At 39.4% G+C, this 15146-nt stretch overlaps 1 protein-coding gene across 3 annotated transcripts; it reads left to right on the forward strand.

Moving 5' to 3' along the window:
• The first annotated feature begins 1218 nt into the window (after positions 1-1218).
• On the forward strand, positions 1219-14833 carry apbb1 (amyloid beta (A4) precursor protein-binding, family B, member 1 (Fe65)). 3 transcript variants are annotated; one of them, XM_085379820.1, is made up of 15 exons: positions 1219-1376; positions 1967-2614; positions 3164-3369; positions 3455-3514; positions 4404-4483; positions 4559-4625; positions 4880-5026; positions 5322-5449; positions 7687-7801; positions 7923-8007; positions 8092-8172; positions 8287-8402; positions 9142-9318; positions 9486-9619; positions 14779-14833. In XM_085379820.1, the coding sequence occupies exons 2-15, from the start codon at positions 1984-1986 to the stop codon at positions 14786-14788; spliced, it is 2037 nt and encodes a 678-aa protein (XP_085235946.1). In that variant the 5' UTR covers positions 1219-1376; positions 1967-1983; the 3' UTR covers positions 14789-14833. The 3 variants fall into 3 exon arrangements, with proteins under 3 accessions (XP_085235946.1, XP_085235947.1, XP_085235945.1); XM_085379821.1 differs by lacking the exon at positions 14779-14833 and adding an exon at positions 10253-11735; XM_085379819.1 differs by lacking the exon at positions 14779-14833 and having other exon boundaries at positions 1220-1376; positions 9486-11735.
• The last annotated feature ends 313 nt before the right edge of the window (positions 14834-15146 follow it).

Consider the following 15146-nt stretch of genomic DNA (forward strand, 5'->3'; position numbering starts at 1 on the left):
AAGATCGTATCTGGTGCCACTATTGTCAGCTAAGAACAAGCAACGGGGGGTTTGGGCTAACCAAAATTAGACAATAACAGTTCTGATGAGTCTTGATTTCTGTTGCAATATTCAAGCCAATTACTACCTGCCTGAGTCTTGTTACTGACCATGTTCATCCCTTTATCACCGCAGTGCATCTAGCAGGATAGAATGTCATGTCACAAACGCTCAAACTGGTTTCTTGAATGCAACAATGAGTTCTCAAAATGTCCTCCACAGTCACCAGATGTCAGTGGAAAAGAGCACCTTTTGAATGTGGTGGAAGGAGATTTGCATCATGGATGTGCAACTGACAAACCTGCAACAAGTGTGTGATGTCAGTGTGATGTCAGTATGGACCAAAATCACTGAGAAATGTTTTCAGTACTTTCTTCATTTAAGGGCAGTTTTTCTTCCAAACGTGTCCAGTGACATGTAGCAGTACATTATTAGTTTCAATGATATAAGTGGAGTTGAGGCACCGAAATACAATTGACTTTTTTTTTTTTTAAATATATGTTTCAAGCTTTTACTACTGCTACTACTCAGCAAAGTATTTTATAGTGTTGCATTAGCACTTTTTTGGCCAAAGACGTTAGTATAGATAAAAGCTGGGCTTATTAAAAAGTGGTCTGCTAATATGAATATGAACATTTAACGCATTTGGGATCAACCCATATAATGCAGAGACAACAAAAATGTAAAAGGCCCCAAGAATCAACACACACAGATGCAACCCCCCCCCCCCAAAAAAAAAAAAAAACCTCTTCTTTTTTTTGTATTTTTCCACCTTTTTGGAACCCTTCCGTCTCCTTGTGGTGCGATTTTGCAGCTCTTTATTGATTCTTTTATTGCGTCTAACATTGGTCATTTTTATTAATTTCAGGTGTTTTGTGGTCACTTTTGCATCTCTCTGTGGTTGTTAAATTCAATTTGAGCCTGTTTTTGGCCAACTTTTGCTTCTTTTTGATGTCATCTTCATCTCCCTGTGATTATTTTGCATGCCTTCTTTTGTTATTTTACTCGTTATGGTTTCTTTCTTGGTTAGACCGGGAGCTGCTTACCCTGCGACCTGTATGCCCCCTCCCGCTCAGCGTCTAATCAATATTTGTGTGTGAAGTGTGAAGGACCGGTTTTCCTTCATTGGGTCTGCCTCCTGCTCTGTGCCTGAGTGGCAGCAGTGGGCTCTGGCCGTGACGTTAATCCGTGACGCAGGTTCGCCCTCCATCACTAGCCGAGCCCACAGACAGAAAACACCACCTAGAAACCGAGCGAGAGCCCTCACGATCTTTGGAAATATGTAGTTACGCTACACATTTTAGCGCATTTCGACGACAAAGGAGTTTGGTGAGCTGGTGAGTCAAAATTTTTAATAAAAACAGTGCTGCTGCAGTCACTTTGCTTCTGCAGTTTGGAAATGTTAGCTAGCCAACCGAGAAGCTAACATTAGCCTAGCAAAGATGTCGGTGATGGCGGACGGTGCCCGTTATTTCCAATTGCGGCGATGTTATCTAACAAGTAAAACCACGGTATTTACCTAGGTTTTATTAAACAATCATGTGAGTGAACCTAAATAATGACCCAGGTTTATACAGGCTCTTTACAGCGCCCGTTTATCTAAAAATGAAAAAGGTCGTGTTGGCAAATGGAAGGTGAAGCTGCTGAAGTGCGTTTTGTATTCGCCTGAAACCAAACAGTGAAAGTTGCCAGTAAAATGACCAACCCGGAATACACGAACAAGAAACGGACTTCATCCTTCATATTTTTAAACATTATTACTTCGCTGATTCAACATTTAACGGCCACTGTGAAATATTTGAATGTATTTGTATCAAGTGGTCGTTCTATATTTGAGAAACCTTGATGAGAATCTTTGCTAAAATCACTGCTAACTAGTATGCTAAAGGCAATGCTAATGTATTTTTTCCTCTCTCTGTCGGAGCAGCTACATGGACAGTTACCATGGGTGGTCATGATGATGAAGATATGACATATGTTGTGAATAAACAGAAGCAAGACGAAGAGCTAAAGAACAAACTGAATGACGGCAGCCACTGGTGCGACCAGGAGTCCACCGGCAACAATGCCAAGTGGGTCAAGGAAGGCCAAAACCAGCTGCGGAAAGTAGCGGAGAACCAGCAGGACCAAGACCACAACTGCAATATCAATCAGAATGGGAACAGGGAAGACTTCCCTCACCAGAACACCACTCAGGAAGATCAACAGGGTAACGAGGAGCAGACCAAGTCTCCCAAAATCGCAATGACCCCTGGTCTCAGTCAGGAGGAGTCAAAGAACATCCTTAATGAGCCGCTTCTCATTGACACCCTGGAATCCACAGAAGAGAAAGATAAAGAGAGAGAAGAGGATGATAAAGAGAAGGAAAGTAAATTGGAAGACGATGAAGAAACATCAGGTGACACCAGAGGAGAGAAACTGGCAGAAGAAGAGAGTAATGTGGAGTCTCAGAGAGTGGGGAGGAACGCTTGCCTGCTTTTTTCCAACATGAACGGGACACCAAGTGATGAAGAGTCCAGCTGGCCTGCTCTGTCTCAGGACAACACAGCTGACAGCTCTCCAAATGGCAACAGAGGTAAAAACTAAACAAAACATACAAGGTGTTTAGACAACTTTATGTTGTAGCTTGTGCAGATATTAAAAAATCTGAAGAATACACTCTGTTTATTAGCATCATACTGCAGCTAACAAGAAAAGCCAAAACGGTCAAAATAGAAGCAACACAGGATGATTTGGCTGCTAAACATATCAGTAAAAAAGAGACTCCTGGAAATAGTGAATTATCATCTCTTTATTTAAATTACAGTTTGATTGCCAGATGCTATACTTTATTACTTAAATAACTCATTATTTTTAGTTATTATTAGTTTAAACCTTTCCTTTTTTTCCCCCCTTTTAAATACTGCAATATTAGGGGGGTGTTTTTTCTCAGGGGCAAAATTTAGAAAGCAGAACAGCTATTACATCTTCACCAACGCTTCCAAAGGCTGGTTGTGTTGACCAAATCAAAAAAAGTAAAATGTTTTTTTACTTTGTTAATTAGATAATTAATATGCATTTCCATGCATTTAGTTGAGATGAAGTTACCTATAGTAACCTTGGTCTCCTACTTCCCGCCCTTCAGAGTCTTTCTGGGATTCCAGCGCTTTTGAGACGGACACAGACCTGCCCTCGGGATGGATGAGGGTGCGAGATACATCGGGCACGTACTACTGGCACATTCCCACAGGCACCACTCAGTGGGAGCCTCCTTCACCCCTGGGTAAAGTTGGGGACTCCATGATGTCCTCCACGATGTCCCTGGAGACTACGCCCTGCGAGGAACCTGAGGTGAGGTCTAACCAGCATCCTAATTTGACAGAGGCACTGACAAGTAAAACTGTTGTTAACGGTAAGTCTTGTCACATTTTTCCAGGAATCTTGGGCCCAACTGTCCAGCACTGATGAAGGTGCTGGTGAAGGGGAACTGTGGAAGGTAAATCATGGCTAGAGTTTTATTCAACTCACCTCTTTGAAATGTCTTTTGAGTATATTTAGTAGGGTTGTGCGTAACGAGTCCTAGAAGATTAAATGTTGCTGTCATTGCTTAGTTAGAAAAATTTTTCAGTTTATCAATCTATAAGGTGGAAGGTAAGACAGATGTTCTACAGTACTTTGATCTAGAACAAGGATAGTTGTATGTAATACTCAAATAAATCAATGCTTAACTGCATTCGCTAGGTGGGATGCTTACATCCCTGAAGAATGAAAGCTGTTGGTTAGCACATTTAATGTTATTCAGAATCTGCTAACAAACCTAGGTAGTTCCTAGATTCAAGATAGTTTATTGTAATTTTGGATGGTATTTGCAGAAATACACAGGCTGAAATGTTGTTTCTCACCAGCCTCTACAGTGCAATAATCAATAAAAAAAATAACAACACAGTATCTAACAATCAAGCAGCAGGTTGCCAAGACACTTGGTAAACTCAGGTGTAAACAATCACATTAGGTAGCAGCAGGCCTCTCACAGAGAGGGTGTGCAGTGTTATGCCACACATTTCAGACATTTAAAATAAGATCTGACTATTAAAGAATATGATTCATGGATTAAAAACACCCTAAATACAAACAGACAGTTTTTTTTGATGGAGACTATTTACCCTAATTCATTAGAATGAATTAGAACTTGATTTTTTTTCCTGAACTTTAAGACTAGCTCACTAAAGTTTTTGCATTCTCCCATTTAAGACTAGTAAGTTAGTCACCAGGAACAACCCTAAGCCTTATAGTATTTTGGACAATATGACAGAATTTACATACCTTTCATGCATATGTGCTCTGTGATCAAATGGCTCCATCTGCACATAAATGTTTGTCTTTAGGAGGAGGGAGAAGTTGCATCTGATCAAAGTCTGAAGGAGTTTGAAGGAGCAACTTTACGCTATGCATCTATCAACCTGAAGTATGTGGTGTTAAAACTTTCTAATTAGTCAGTGTTAATTTTGGAGATGTTTAACTTTATTTTCTGTCATTGTAGTTATAATTGCTCCCAATCTGAGGATGAAGAGAAGCTTGCTCCACTCTGCACAGACTTAGAAACTAAGGTAAATCATCTGCTTAATTTTAGATTTTTTCAATATGTTCAGAGTAGTTGGGTCTCAGTTTTCATTTTAGAAATGCTGTCACAGAAAACTGGCATTGGAATGGGTCTCAGAGATGTAGGACATATGAAATGTGTAGGGGCGTTGATTATTTATCTATTTATTTACCTACCTACCAAAGATTAATAGTTTTCTGCACATGAAAGAGTTTTTTGTGTCCTAGTTTATACTAATATGCAGCACTTTTGTACTGTCAGTGTTTCGCAGTGCGCTCTCTGGGCTGGGTTGAGATGTCTGAGGACGACATGGCACCTGGCAAGAGTAGTGTCGCTGTCAACAACTGCATCAGGCAGCTCTCTTATCACAAACACAACCTTCATGACACCGCTGGGATCTGGGGAGAGGTAAGATGATTGTAATGACACACGCACACAGATATGTTCATGACATTTTATGTAATGTTCTTTTTAATAAGAATTTCTTTGAATGTGCAGGGCAGAAACATGTTTCATTTAGTGGTTGGTTCCAACCACAATTCGTCTTTGATGATTTGATTGAAAATGATTGATAATGCTCCATTTCCATTTCTAAAATAGTGTTTTGAATTCAAGAGAAATACTTAAAGTACCGTGGGTAACAACATTTTGTAGAAATGTGTGCTTAGTCTGACTTCTCAAACTGAAACGTGTGTTGTGACAGGGTAAAGACATGCTAATGGTCCTGGAGAATGACACCATGAAGTTGATCGACCCGCTGGGCCAGACTTTGCTTCATGCTCAGCCGATTGGCAGCATCCGGGTCTGGGGTGTCGGCAGAGACAACGGCAGGTCAGTATCCACAGCACAAGGGCAAATTGAAAATGGCAGAACTATAAAATGTATTTAACTGCCTTCTTCAGTCAGTTTTGAAAACAAATGTAATGTCATTGGCTCTGCTGTTTTTTATGATACTTAAAAAATATAATTTTTAACTTTAAGCTCATATAATTTTTTTTTTTTTTTAATTGGACATGCATTTTTTTCTTCTTTCTATTAAAATGTAGCTCGCATTTGTAATTTGTTTGAGGTGCTCAGTGACAGCATGTTTCTAATGAGGCTATTTAAATCTCAAATTAAATATATCTCCAGGCTTTTTCCTAGGTTAAAATCTACCTTTGGAGGGCATGTAAACCTGATTGGATTTTTTTTTAAATATTTTTTTAAAAATTTTTTTGCATTTCCCAATTTTTGAGTTACTTTGAATAGTGACAAGCACAATGTATTTTAAGCTTAAGTAAATTTAACTCCACTTTATAAATGGAGGGGGGCAGATCATATCTTGCATATCACAATCTTGATAACTATCCTGATGGATGCCAAAATGTTTAAATGGAGCGGAAATCCTACTCGGTTTAAGGTTAACTGAAGTTTGCTGTGATGAATTTTTGCATTGAGTGAAATTTAGTTTAGTTGAGTTCCTGAATATTCTTCATAACTTCTGACTGAATAAGCTGCTTTATTTTCCATATTTGAATGGTTTTTTTTTTTTTTGCTGTTTTTGTATTGGGTCCTTACTCAGTGACTTAAAATGATGTGCTGCAGTTCTGAGATCTGGCATGGTGGCTGTGTTAGTCTTTATTTTGCAGCATGCTGCTGCCCTCTGCTGGATTTTTAATAACATTGCCTCCTGTTGCTGATTTCTTAATAATTGTGTATTTCTTTCTTTTCTTTCATGCTGCATTTTCAATCATGAGCAGGGAAAGGTATCCATTAATGATTACTATTCTAAAAACTGTATATAATTCTTGTTGTGTGCCATTTTGTTGTTATTTTCGTGTGTGTCTGTCTAGAGCAGGGCGATGTGACCCAAAATATTTATCACGCTATACATTTGAAAATTTGCAATAACGATATAGGGGCGATCGTGGCTCAAGAGTTGGGAGTTCACCTTGTAATCGGAAGGTTGCCCGTTCGAGCCCCGGCTTGGACAGTCTCGGTCGTTGTGTCCTTGGGCAAGACACTTCACCCGTTGCCTACTGGTGGTGGTCAGAGGGCCCGGTGGCGCCAGTGTCCGGCAGCCTCGCCTCTGTCAGTGCGCCCCAGGGTGGCTGTGGCTACAATGTAGCTTGCCATCACCAGTGTGTGAATGGGTGGATGACTGGATGTGTAAAGCGCTTTGGGGTCCTTAGGGACTAGTAAAACACTATACAAATACAGGCCATTTACCATATAACTGGTGATATAATTGACACTAGACAAAATACAATCAATGTATTTTCACTTAAACAGCAGCTGTTTTTTATGTGCATTAAAGTTATATAAAAATGTAACAGTGCTAATGCAAATTCCTTCCAGCAAGGAATTTGCATTTGGCTGAAATATCCTCAGCATAACCATGTATAATATCCACAAAACCTAAAAAGAGGTTATAAACACACAATACGGTAATATTATGTTGAAGCACAGTACGTATCACTCCGTGAGGCTCCTACCTACAATAGCCGTAATGCTTTGACAATCCATCAAGCGGTGCGGGTTCATAGCTTAGCAAAGTCGTACTAAAACATTTGACAGATTTGCGCCGTGTGCCGCATAAAATCGTTTCGAGCTCAGTAAACACAACCAGAATTCATACATAAGGCACACGGGATTATAAGGGGCACTGTAGATTTTCAGAAAAATCAAAGGATTGATTTTAAGTGTGCCGTATTTTCCAAAAAACACGGTAGCATGCTCTACCAAAAATAGTGCTTTGTGCTTTACAAACCAATTCTGGTTTATCTGTTTCATTCAGCGTTCCCTCTTTCGCCCTTCTCATTCTCTGCCGCCGGCATGCTTTTTCTGCCATGTGTGTATGAAAACAAAGGCACTGCGCATGCACGTTTTACCCATATTCTATCACGATATTTCATTTTCTTATCCTTGCCCAACATTATACCGGTATTACCGTGGCCGGCATGATATGGCCCAGCCCTATGTCTGTCTGTGTTTTATGTTCTCGTAAGCTTGTATTTTTAAAACCGTATTTTTAAAAACTGCAGATTTAATAAGCCACTCTGTATGTGTATATAATCTTTCTCCTGCAGGGATTTTGCTTATGTCGCACGAGACAACCTGACCCAAGTTCTGAAGTGTCACGTTTTCCGCTGCGACTCGCCCGCCAAGAACATTGCCACCAGCTTACATGAGATGTGTTCAAAGGTTAGCCCTTATTAGATTTGTCATTATGAATTCAAAGAGTCTCCGCTGATTTTGAGGTTTTTTTTTTTTTTTTTTTTTAAATTTAATTAAAATTCACAGTTTTTCCCTTATTTAACTTCAGATAATGATGGAGAGAAAGGCCTCCAAGCCAGGGGTGAGCAGGCTCAACTCTGACCCAGGCAAACCTGTGGTCATCCCTGTTGAAGGTAAAGCAAAGTTAGACACTTTGAATGTCCTAATTTCTGAAAGCATAGGAACAAGTTGCATAATGTTTCCTCACTTCTTAACAGAGTTTCCAGCTCCAAAAAATGAACTCTTCCAGCGCTTCCGTGTTTATTACCTGGGCAATCAGCCTGTGGCTAAACCCGTTGGTAAGAAAACGCCTTAAAGTGTGTAACTGCTGTGCTAAATACTTCTATTGTACTTTGTCATGCTGACCGTGTTTGTGATGTGCTGATCATATATTCTGTGTGTGTTCTTTTCAGGTATGGACATAGTCAATGAAACACTAGAGACAGCAATGAATGGCAGAGATAAAAATGACTGGACTCCTGTCTTTGTGAATGTTGCACCAGCCACCCTCACAATACTTTCACGACAGGTATTGGAAAACAGTCTGAACATGACAGAACAGTATGGGGAATTAAAGTCAGTGACTGATTGTCATCTTCACTGGTCCTTTTCTGAGTTGTCATCAGTATGTTTAAAATGTGCGATGAAGTCATCATCAGTGATAACCCTAAACCTAACTCTATTCTGTGGGAATAAGTCATTTTATTTACGTTTTACTTTAATTAAAAGTAATTTAATTAATTTGGGGGCATTAAGCTACACACACAAGAGACATTTCTAAGAACAGTCCTTTTTGCTTTTGTCCGCTTTTCTTTTTTTCTTTTTAAAGTTTTGTGAGAAATAGCAGTGATTCTCATAGTCTGGACTCTGATATTTATCACTTGCAGTAACCATCCTAGAGGATAAACTTAAATGTTTTTCTTTTGGAATTGCTTTGAAAATCAAATGATTTTTCTATGACTAGGATTTTGCGATTTACTCTAAAATTACCATGAAATATTTAGATTGTAAGGAGAAACTGAACAGATGAAGCAAAGCCACATACCAAGTGTTACCAAGTGGTACTTTGTTTTCTGACCTATTTGTTTTCCTGAACTCATCTTGTATATTGCTGGTAGTTGAAAAGAACTTATAAGGTACTTGGTTTTCCTCGTGTGATGATCTAGAGTTGTGTCTGAGGGTTAGGGTGGACTGCAGAAGATTTCCACATTTTAACAAATTTTTTTGACTGGACAACCTTTGTATTTTTTATTTTTTTAAAACTCTAGGATGAGGAGGTGCTGTCAGAGTGCAGGGTGCGTTTCCTGTCTTTCATGGGTGTGGGGAAGGACGTCCACACCTTTGCGTTCATCATGGCGGAAGGTCCCCACGATTTCACCTGTCACATGTTTTGGTGTGAACCCAATGCGGCCAGTCTGAGTGAGGCCGTGCAGGCTGCCTGCATGGTGAGTCACATGAAACACTCACCATGAGTCAGCATGAGACTAAACTAAATAAGAGTTCCTGTTTGTCCTTAAGTGGGAAGATAATTTGCCACAGTTGTGGAATCCAGTGTTGAGTCTTGTCTTTGTCACCTTAGACATCCATGTTTGTGGTTTTGTTCTCTTTCAAGCTTCGCTACCAGAAATGTTTGGATGCACGTCCGCCCAGCCTCGCCTCCTGCCTGCCCACGCCTCCCGCCGACTCTGTGGCTCGCCGCGTCAAGAAAGGCATGCAGAGTCTGCTCGGCAGCTTCAAGAGCTACAGGTCAGGATCTCAGTCCCCGTGAGCTCGAGTGCAGATGATACACTGTCCTTTAAACACAGGACCCATCACAACAGCCCCCGTTTCACTCTCACTTGTCCTTCTCTTCATCCTTCTGCCTTACGACTTGTCTCGTCACTTAGTTTACAGTGTGCAGAGTAGTTTGTGGGGAAAATGTGTGTCTGAAAAGATTGCATTTATTTATATATTTTTTTCGGCTTTTACTTTATACAAGAATTTTAAACTCTCATCTCCAAACAGATGAGCCCCTGGCATCAAATGTTGTCTTTGCCGGGACTCCTCCTGTGAGTCTTTAATATTTTTGTGTTTTAACAGAAACAATGCCATGAATGTTGAATATGGATGTATTATATTTTAAATGCAATGCTAGATTTTGCTTGAAAAAGAGGTTGATAAATTCCCTCACACATATGCTCTCGTCCCCTCGTACCCCTCAGTGCAATTATCATCTCCGGCACGCCTCCTTTTCTACTGTTTTAAAGACCGTACTGTAAACCACTTGTGGTCGGTTGGTGTCAGATCCCCAAACTGATTTTCTAAAACATCACAGCATCTCTCTCTCTCTCTCTCTCTCTCTCTCTCTCTCTCTCTCTCTCTCTCTCTCTCTCACCTTAGGTTGTAACAAAAGAGTTTTAGATGTCTTGGTGATGTGCCACGTAGTCATGTACCCCGCTCCCCGACTCAAACAATGTATTTTCAGTCTTCCAAAGAACTCTACGGTCATCTGTCACATAGTGAGCAAACACTGATTTGAGTGGAGTGTGTTTCTCATTCATTCTGCATGAACATTTGCAAGTTCAGTGCTAGTGTGCAATAATCAGATGTTCCAGTGCGGTTGCCATGCGATTATTTGTTCACTTTATTTGAGAGAGTCTGAAAAGATTTTGAGTGAGGCTAATGGAACAACAGAGCCATGTTTAAAATCATTATATTATGATAGATATAATAGTAATAAAAACAATCTACAAACTCTGGGTTTACTCAAAGACATTTACCACCAACAACTTCTGAATAGTACTGTAGAAACTCACCACAGGCTGCATGTTTTGATAGCTTAGAGTTTTTGCTGCTTGCAGCATTGTAGTGCTTAAGAGCCATCAGTGTATCCTGCAAATTCTTTCTGTGTTTCTGTATGGTAAAAGAGGAGGCTGGAGCTGATGTGTTGTTTCGTGTTACATAGGCATGTCACTCTAGGTAGTGTCAGTGTTTATCATAAGCTAGCAGTAGAAAGTTAGACTTCCTGTCAGGTTCTTCAACACTGAAAAGTTGAGAGCAAATTGATGTCTGTATTTAGTTTGTCACAGGGAAACCTAGAGATGATCTCTAAGTGGTTTACATTTTTATTCTTTTCCTATGCCAGACTTTAATGTGTGTGGGTACCTGGCCGCTCCAGTTAATGTATTTTTTTATCGTTTTCACACACTACAGTGTACACATTTAAGACGATTTTCACATTAGCTCGTTTAGATTTAGTTTTTATAAAGAACACACTACTAAGCCGAGTTGTATTTTATCTTTGTGTCTGTCAGTGAACAATACTGTATGTAGCACAATAGTAAGTCATCTAATGTTAAAGATGCAGTTTGTGAGATGTTTTGGACACTAGGGGGCGTCTGTTTGACCATGTTGTATAAAAAATAGTTTCACATCAAATGCATCGCCACAAGTAAATGACAACACATAATAATGTAAAAGGAATCCAGAGTTAAAATTGTGTCTGAAACATCTTTAATTCATTAATATATAAAAGATAAATATATTTTATGGAACATTAAACCCCCTTAAATGCATTGGTGCAAAATAATGCACATCTTTTCTCTAAGATAAAGCCATTTTTAAAAAATGATTTAAGCTAACGACTGACGTAATTAGTTTTCTGACTTAGTCTCTTAAATAACACTTTGATATAGTTAAAAGCTAAAATCAGAGGACCAGCACTATGGAAAGTGTTTAATCTATATTTAAAAGATAAAACCAAATGTTGGTGCTTCAGACAAGTGTGACAGTGTCGTTTTAAACAAGTTTTTTAACATCTGTTCATTTGTCTCCATCCAGTTGTGGAAGCAAAGCTCCACGCTGGCCTCTCCATTCGTTCAAACTCACAACACTAAAACTCTTACCAACTGCTTCTTTTATGTGCGTAAAAAATATAACACTACTGAAACTTAGACTACATTGACTCATATTACTGCCTTGTCACTCATGTGTCACTTGGAATTATTGTGCTTTTTCTCCTTCAACGATTGCTGTGTCCAGTCAATGGCAACACTAAAGCCAGATGAGTTAAAGAACATTAGCAGATTAATTTATTTCTGTTCATGTAAATTAGGTGTATAAAATGTATGTATATAAAAGTCACTGCACAATAAATGTGAACATATCATAACTGATTATCTTGTGGTCTTTTAATGTCATTTTTCTGGTTGTGTGAATCCAAGTGTCTCTGGGGAAATTGGTTTCCAAAGGGCAGGATTAGATCCTATAGCCTGAAAATGTCTCCTTGTGGTTGTAGAAGCGTTGGATGGTTTTCTTTCTCTATCAATGCCTTTATCTGCTATTGTTAGCTGGTCCATTAAAATGGAAAGAGCCAAGTGCAAGCTGGGTGGCCCTTTTTTGAATATATTGCAAAGCTGCTGACACTAGTGTTACCATATGTATTGACAAAGCAGTCACACAGTGTATTAGCAGATAAGATACAAAACACTAGACACCACCTCCCTCCACCAGTCACCTGTTCAGTTGATATCAGCACTGCTGCCCCCACCTGGTGAGTTCAAAAGGATGGGTTGGGCTGGGTATTGTTTCTCTAAAAGATATCTTTGGAGATCAAAGGTGCGCATAAAGTGGAACCTCAGCAGCAACCGCAGCCTGGTAATAATAGGCTCTGCTATCTCCACACAAATATCTGGACTGCTCCGCCAGCGGGATCCTGCAGCAGTTTGGATGGATCAAGGCCCAGGCTGTAATCATTTCCTTTTGAAGAGCTAGACGGGGACTCTGTGCTATGTGACTGATTGACTGCTGTTTGTGGAGATTAAGCATATCAAAGTTTACAGGCATCCTCTGTCCTATTGCATCAGGTGTTAAACGTGTCTGTAAAAACACAAACGATGGCTGCTTTTATGGTCAGTGTGCATGCGGACTAGAACCATCTTTCTAAACTCGTCTGGCTTTATAAAGGTAATAGTTTTATACTGAATTTGTTAAATAAAATTTAACCACAGGTAGCCTGGACAGTAGAACCATCTGCCTAGTTCTTGGGAACACTTTGTAATGGTGCGACCTCTGGGGGTAATGTTGTCTAGCACCAGAATGTTGGTAACAGATCTTTTGGTTTGGGTTTTGATGAAGTCTTAAATTTTGATTGGCTCCAGTTTACAAAGGTCAACTTGAAACAAAATGTGCAAATGTATGGTCGCATCCCAAGGGGGGAAACAAAGACAGTTACCAGACAGCAGCAGTGGAATTACAGTTTATATTACATTGTGCTAGAAATAGAAATACTCAAGTCTACATAGACTTTTGCTTCAGACCATAAAAAATAAATAAATTTAAGCTTCTGTTTAAGCTGGTCAGGAAATGGTGCTCAAGTAATGTATTTAATTGAATTAGTTAAGTTTAATTAGTCAATTAAGGTTCTTTGTGTGATCAATGCTAAATCTTTGAACAGTGTAGTTTTGCATATGTGTATTATTATTATTATTATTATTTTTGTAAAATGCACTGAGTTTACTAGTTGACAAACTTACTCTTAGCCTCTCATTTAGTTTCTTGCGACGTGGTCACCCTCGGTGGACACTGGATCTGACTGGGTTTGGTAAACTTGAAGGCCAGACTTTGGGGTTCATACTTTGAGTTTCTGAGCATTTTTTGGGGCATCTTGTCCTGCTGGGAGAGACTACTGCCATAGGATAGTGCTGTTCCCAAACAAATCCATGTCTTTTATTTTAGTGACAGACTTCTCCTTTAATTTTTTTGATTTCTTGTGTTATAAACAAAGTCCTTCCTATGATGTCTCACTATGGAACTGAGACACAGTTCAAGTCTGTTTTGAATCTCGCCATTTTAATTAAGTCGTCCCTTTGTTATTAAATGACAGGACACGGTTATGCCTTACATACTGTATGCCATAATTAGCTCATAATTTAATCTTACGTTGTTTTTCTAATAGACCCAAAATAACTTATTCGGCATCATATGTCAAATTTACTTGCACTAAACTAATAATTTTTCCTGTTTTATCTAAAAAAAAAAAAGGAGGACAAAAACAAAAATACAGACACACACACACACGCAGGCATACAATCTGAATATTATGCCACTGCTATATGGGACTGTACATTGTGGTGCTGTTGTTTTGTATCATTTCAAATGGAGTGTTTATTTCAATAGAGGCCTACAGCTAAATAAAATGTAAAGATTATCACCCTCATAATGGCTGGATTTGTTGCTGGACTGCTGTGGTACGATGCCTTTGCAGCCGAGTGCATGTAATCCTTTCTTTGAGGATTTATTTCTTATACAAAACACATGCTGGTTGTGTAGCCTTGTAAAGCTTGGATTGTGAATCTGCAGCGGAGGCATGTTTACAGCCACCCATGCCCTCAATCCCTTTGTCTCCTCAGTATTCTGCTGCCATATGTGTCTGTGTATCTCCAATGCCAGATTTATGCATTCCCTATTTGCAGAGTGTCAATCACAATTTACATAGGTCGGCCCATGGAGAAACTAATCACAATTATAATTATTCCTATAGCCTAATTATGCTTGTGGCATTTGTTTAATGGAGATTTATTTTGAGTAATGAATGTGTAGTCTTGTGGAACATTGCTTTTCCTCTTGGTGTGGAGGAGAGGACTTGCGTCTCCTCTGCCGGGCTCCTCAATCTAATCACCAATCTCAGGCTAGATAAAAGGAGCTGGTGCAAGCTTAGTCTTCAACCTGGTATCAAGTTCTGAGAGAGATGATAGAAATCCCTGCAGGGCACAGCCTTTCCAACTCATTCATATTGCTAGAGTACACCTCTTTGTACAAAGATTCTCATATCCTTTGCAGCCCTTTTTTTAAAAAAAAAAACGTGATTACCCATTGCAATCTCTGATGCTTTTTTTTTTTTTTTTTTTTTTTTTTGCCCTCTGCAGGGCTCTGTAGAGATCTGTGCTTCTTGGTAATCTGGGGTGACAATGCTGAGTACCGAGCCTTGGTCAAGGCTACAGCAAATCAAACATGGCCACAGGAGATGAGTAAAAGCATAGAGTTGGATCAACTACAAAGAACAAAGCCAAGGAGACGACAATCCTTTGATGCCACCACTGTAGGGACTGTTATAACAAACAGTTCCTGCTTGTACCTATAAAATCCATATAATATAAGATTAAAAAAACACAGAATGGGAGGTTGGGGAGAATAAATGACAGACAAAAAAGGTGCAACACACAAACAGTAGTGCAGCACGTTAATACTCTGAGCCATTCATTTGGGGATTAAGCATCAAATCTCAAAATGTTCA

The sequence above is a fragment of the Rhamphochromis longiceps genome, linkage group LG14 (assembly GCF_057381845.1).
Source record: "Rhamphochromis longiceps isolate RC_006_pf linkage group LG14, R_longiceps_female_GT1.1, whole genome shotgun sequence".
Taxonomy (NCBI): Eukaryota; Metazoa; Chordata; class Actinopteri; order Cichliformes; family Cichlidae; genus Rhamphochromis; species Rhamphochromis longiceps.

What these genes read in the sequence shown, in the direction of transcription:
- apbb1 (XM_085379819.1), top strand. Translation starts at nt 1,984, where the DNA reads ATGGGTGGTCATGATGATGAAGATATGACATATGTTGTGAATAAACAG. An exon ending in CGCCCTGCGAGGAACCTGAG is followed by an intron (nt 3,370 to 3,454) that starts GTGAGGTCTAAC and finishes ACATTTTTCCAG; the next exon opens with GAATCTTGGGCCCAACTGTC. An exon ending in TGTGGTCATCCCTGTTGAAG is followed by an intron (nt 8,008 to 8,091) that starts GTAAAGCAAAGT and finishes ACTTCTTAACAG; the next exon opens with AGTTTCCAGCTCCAAAAAAT.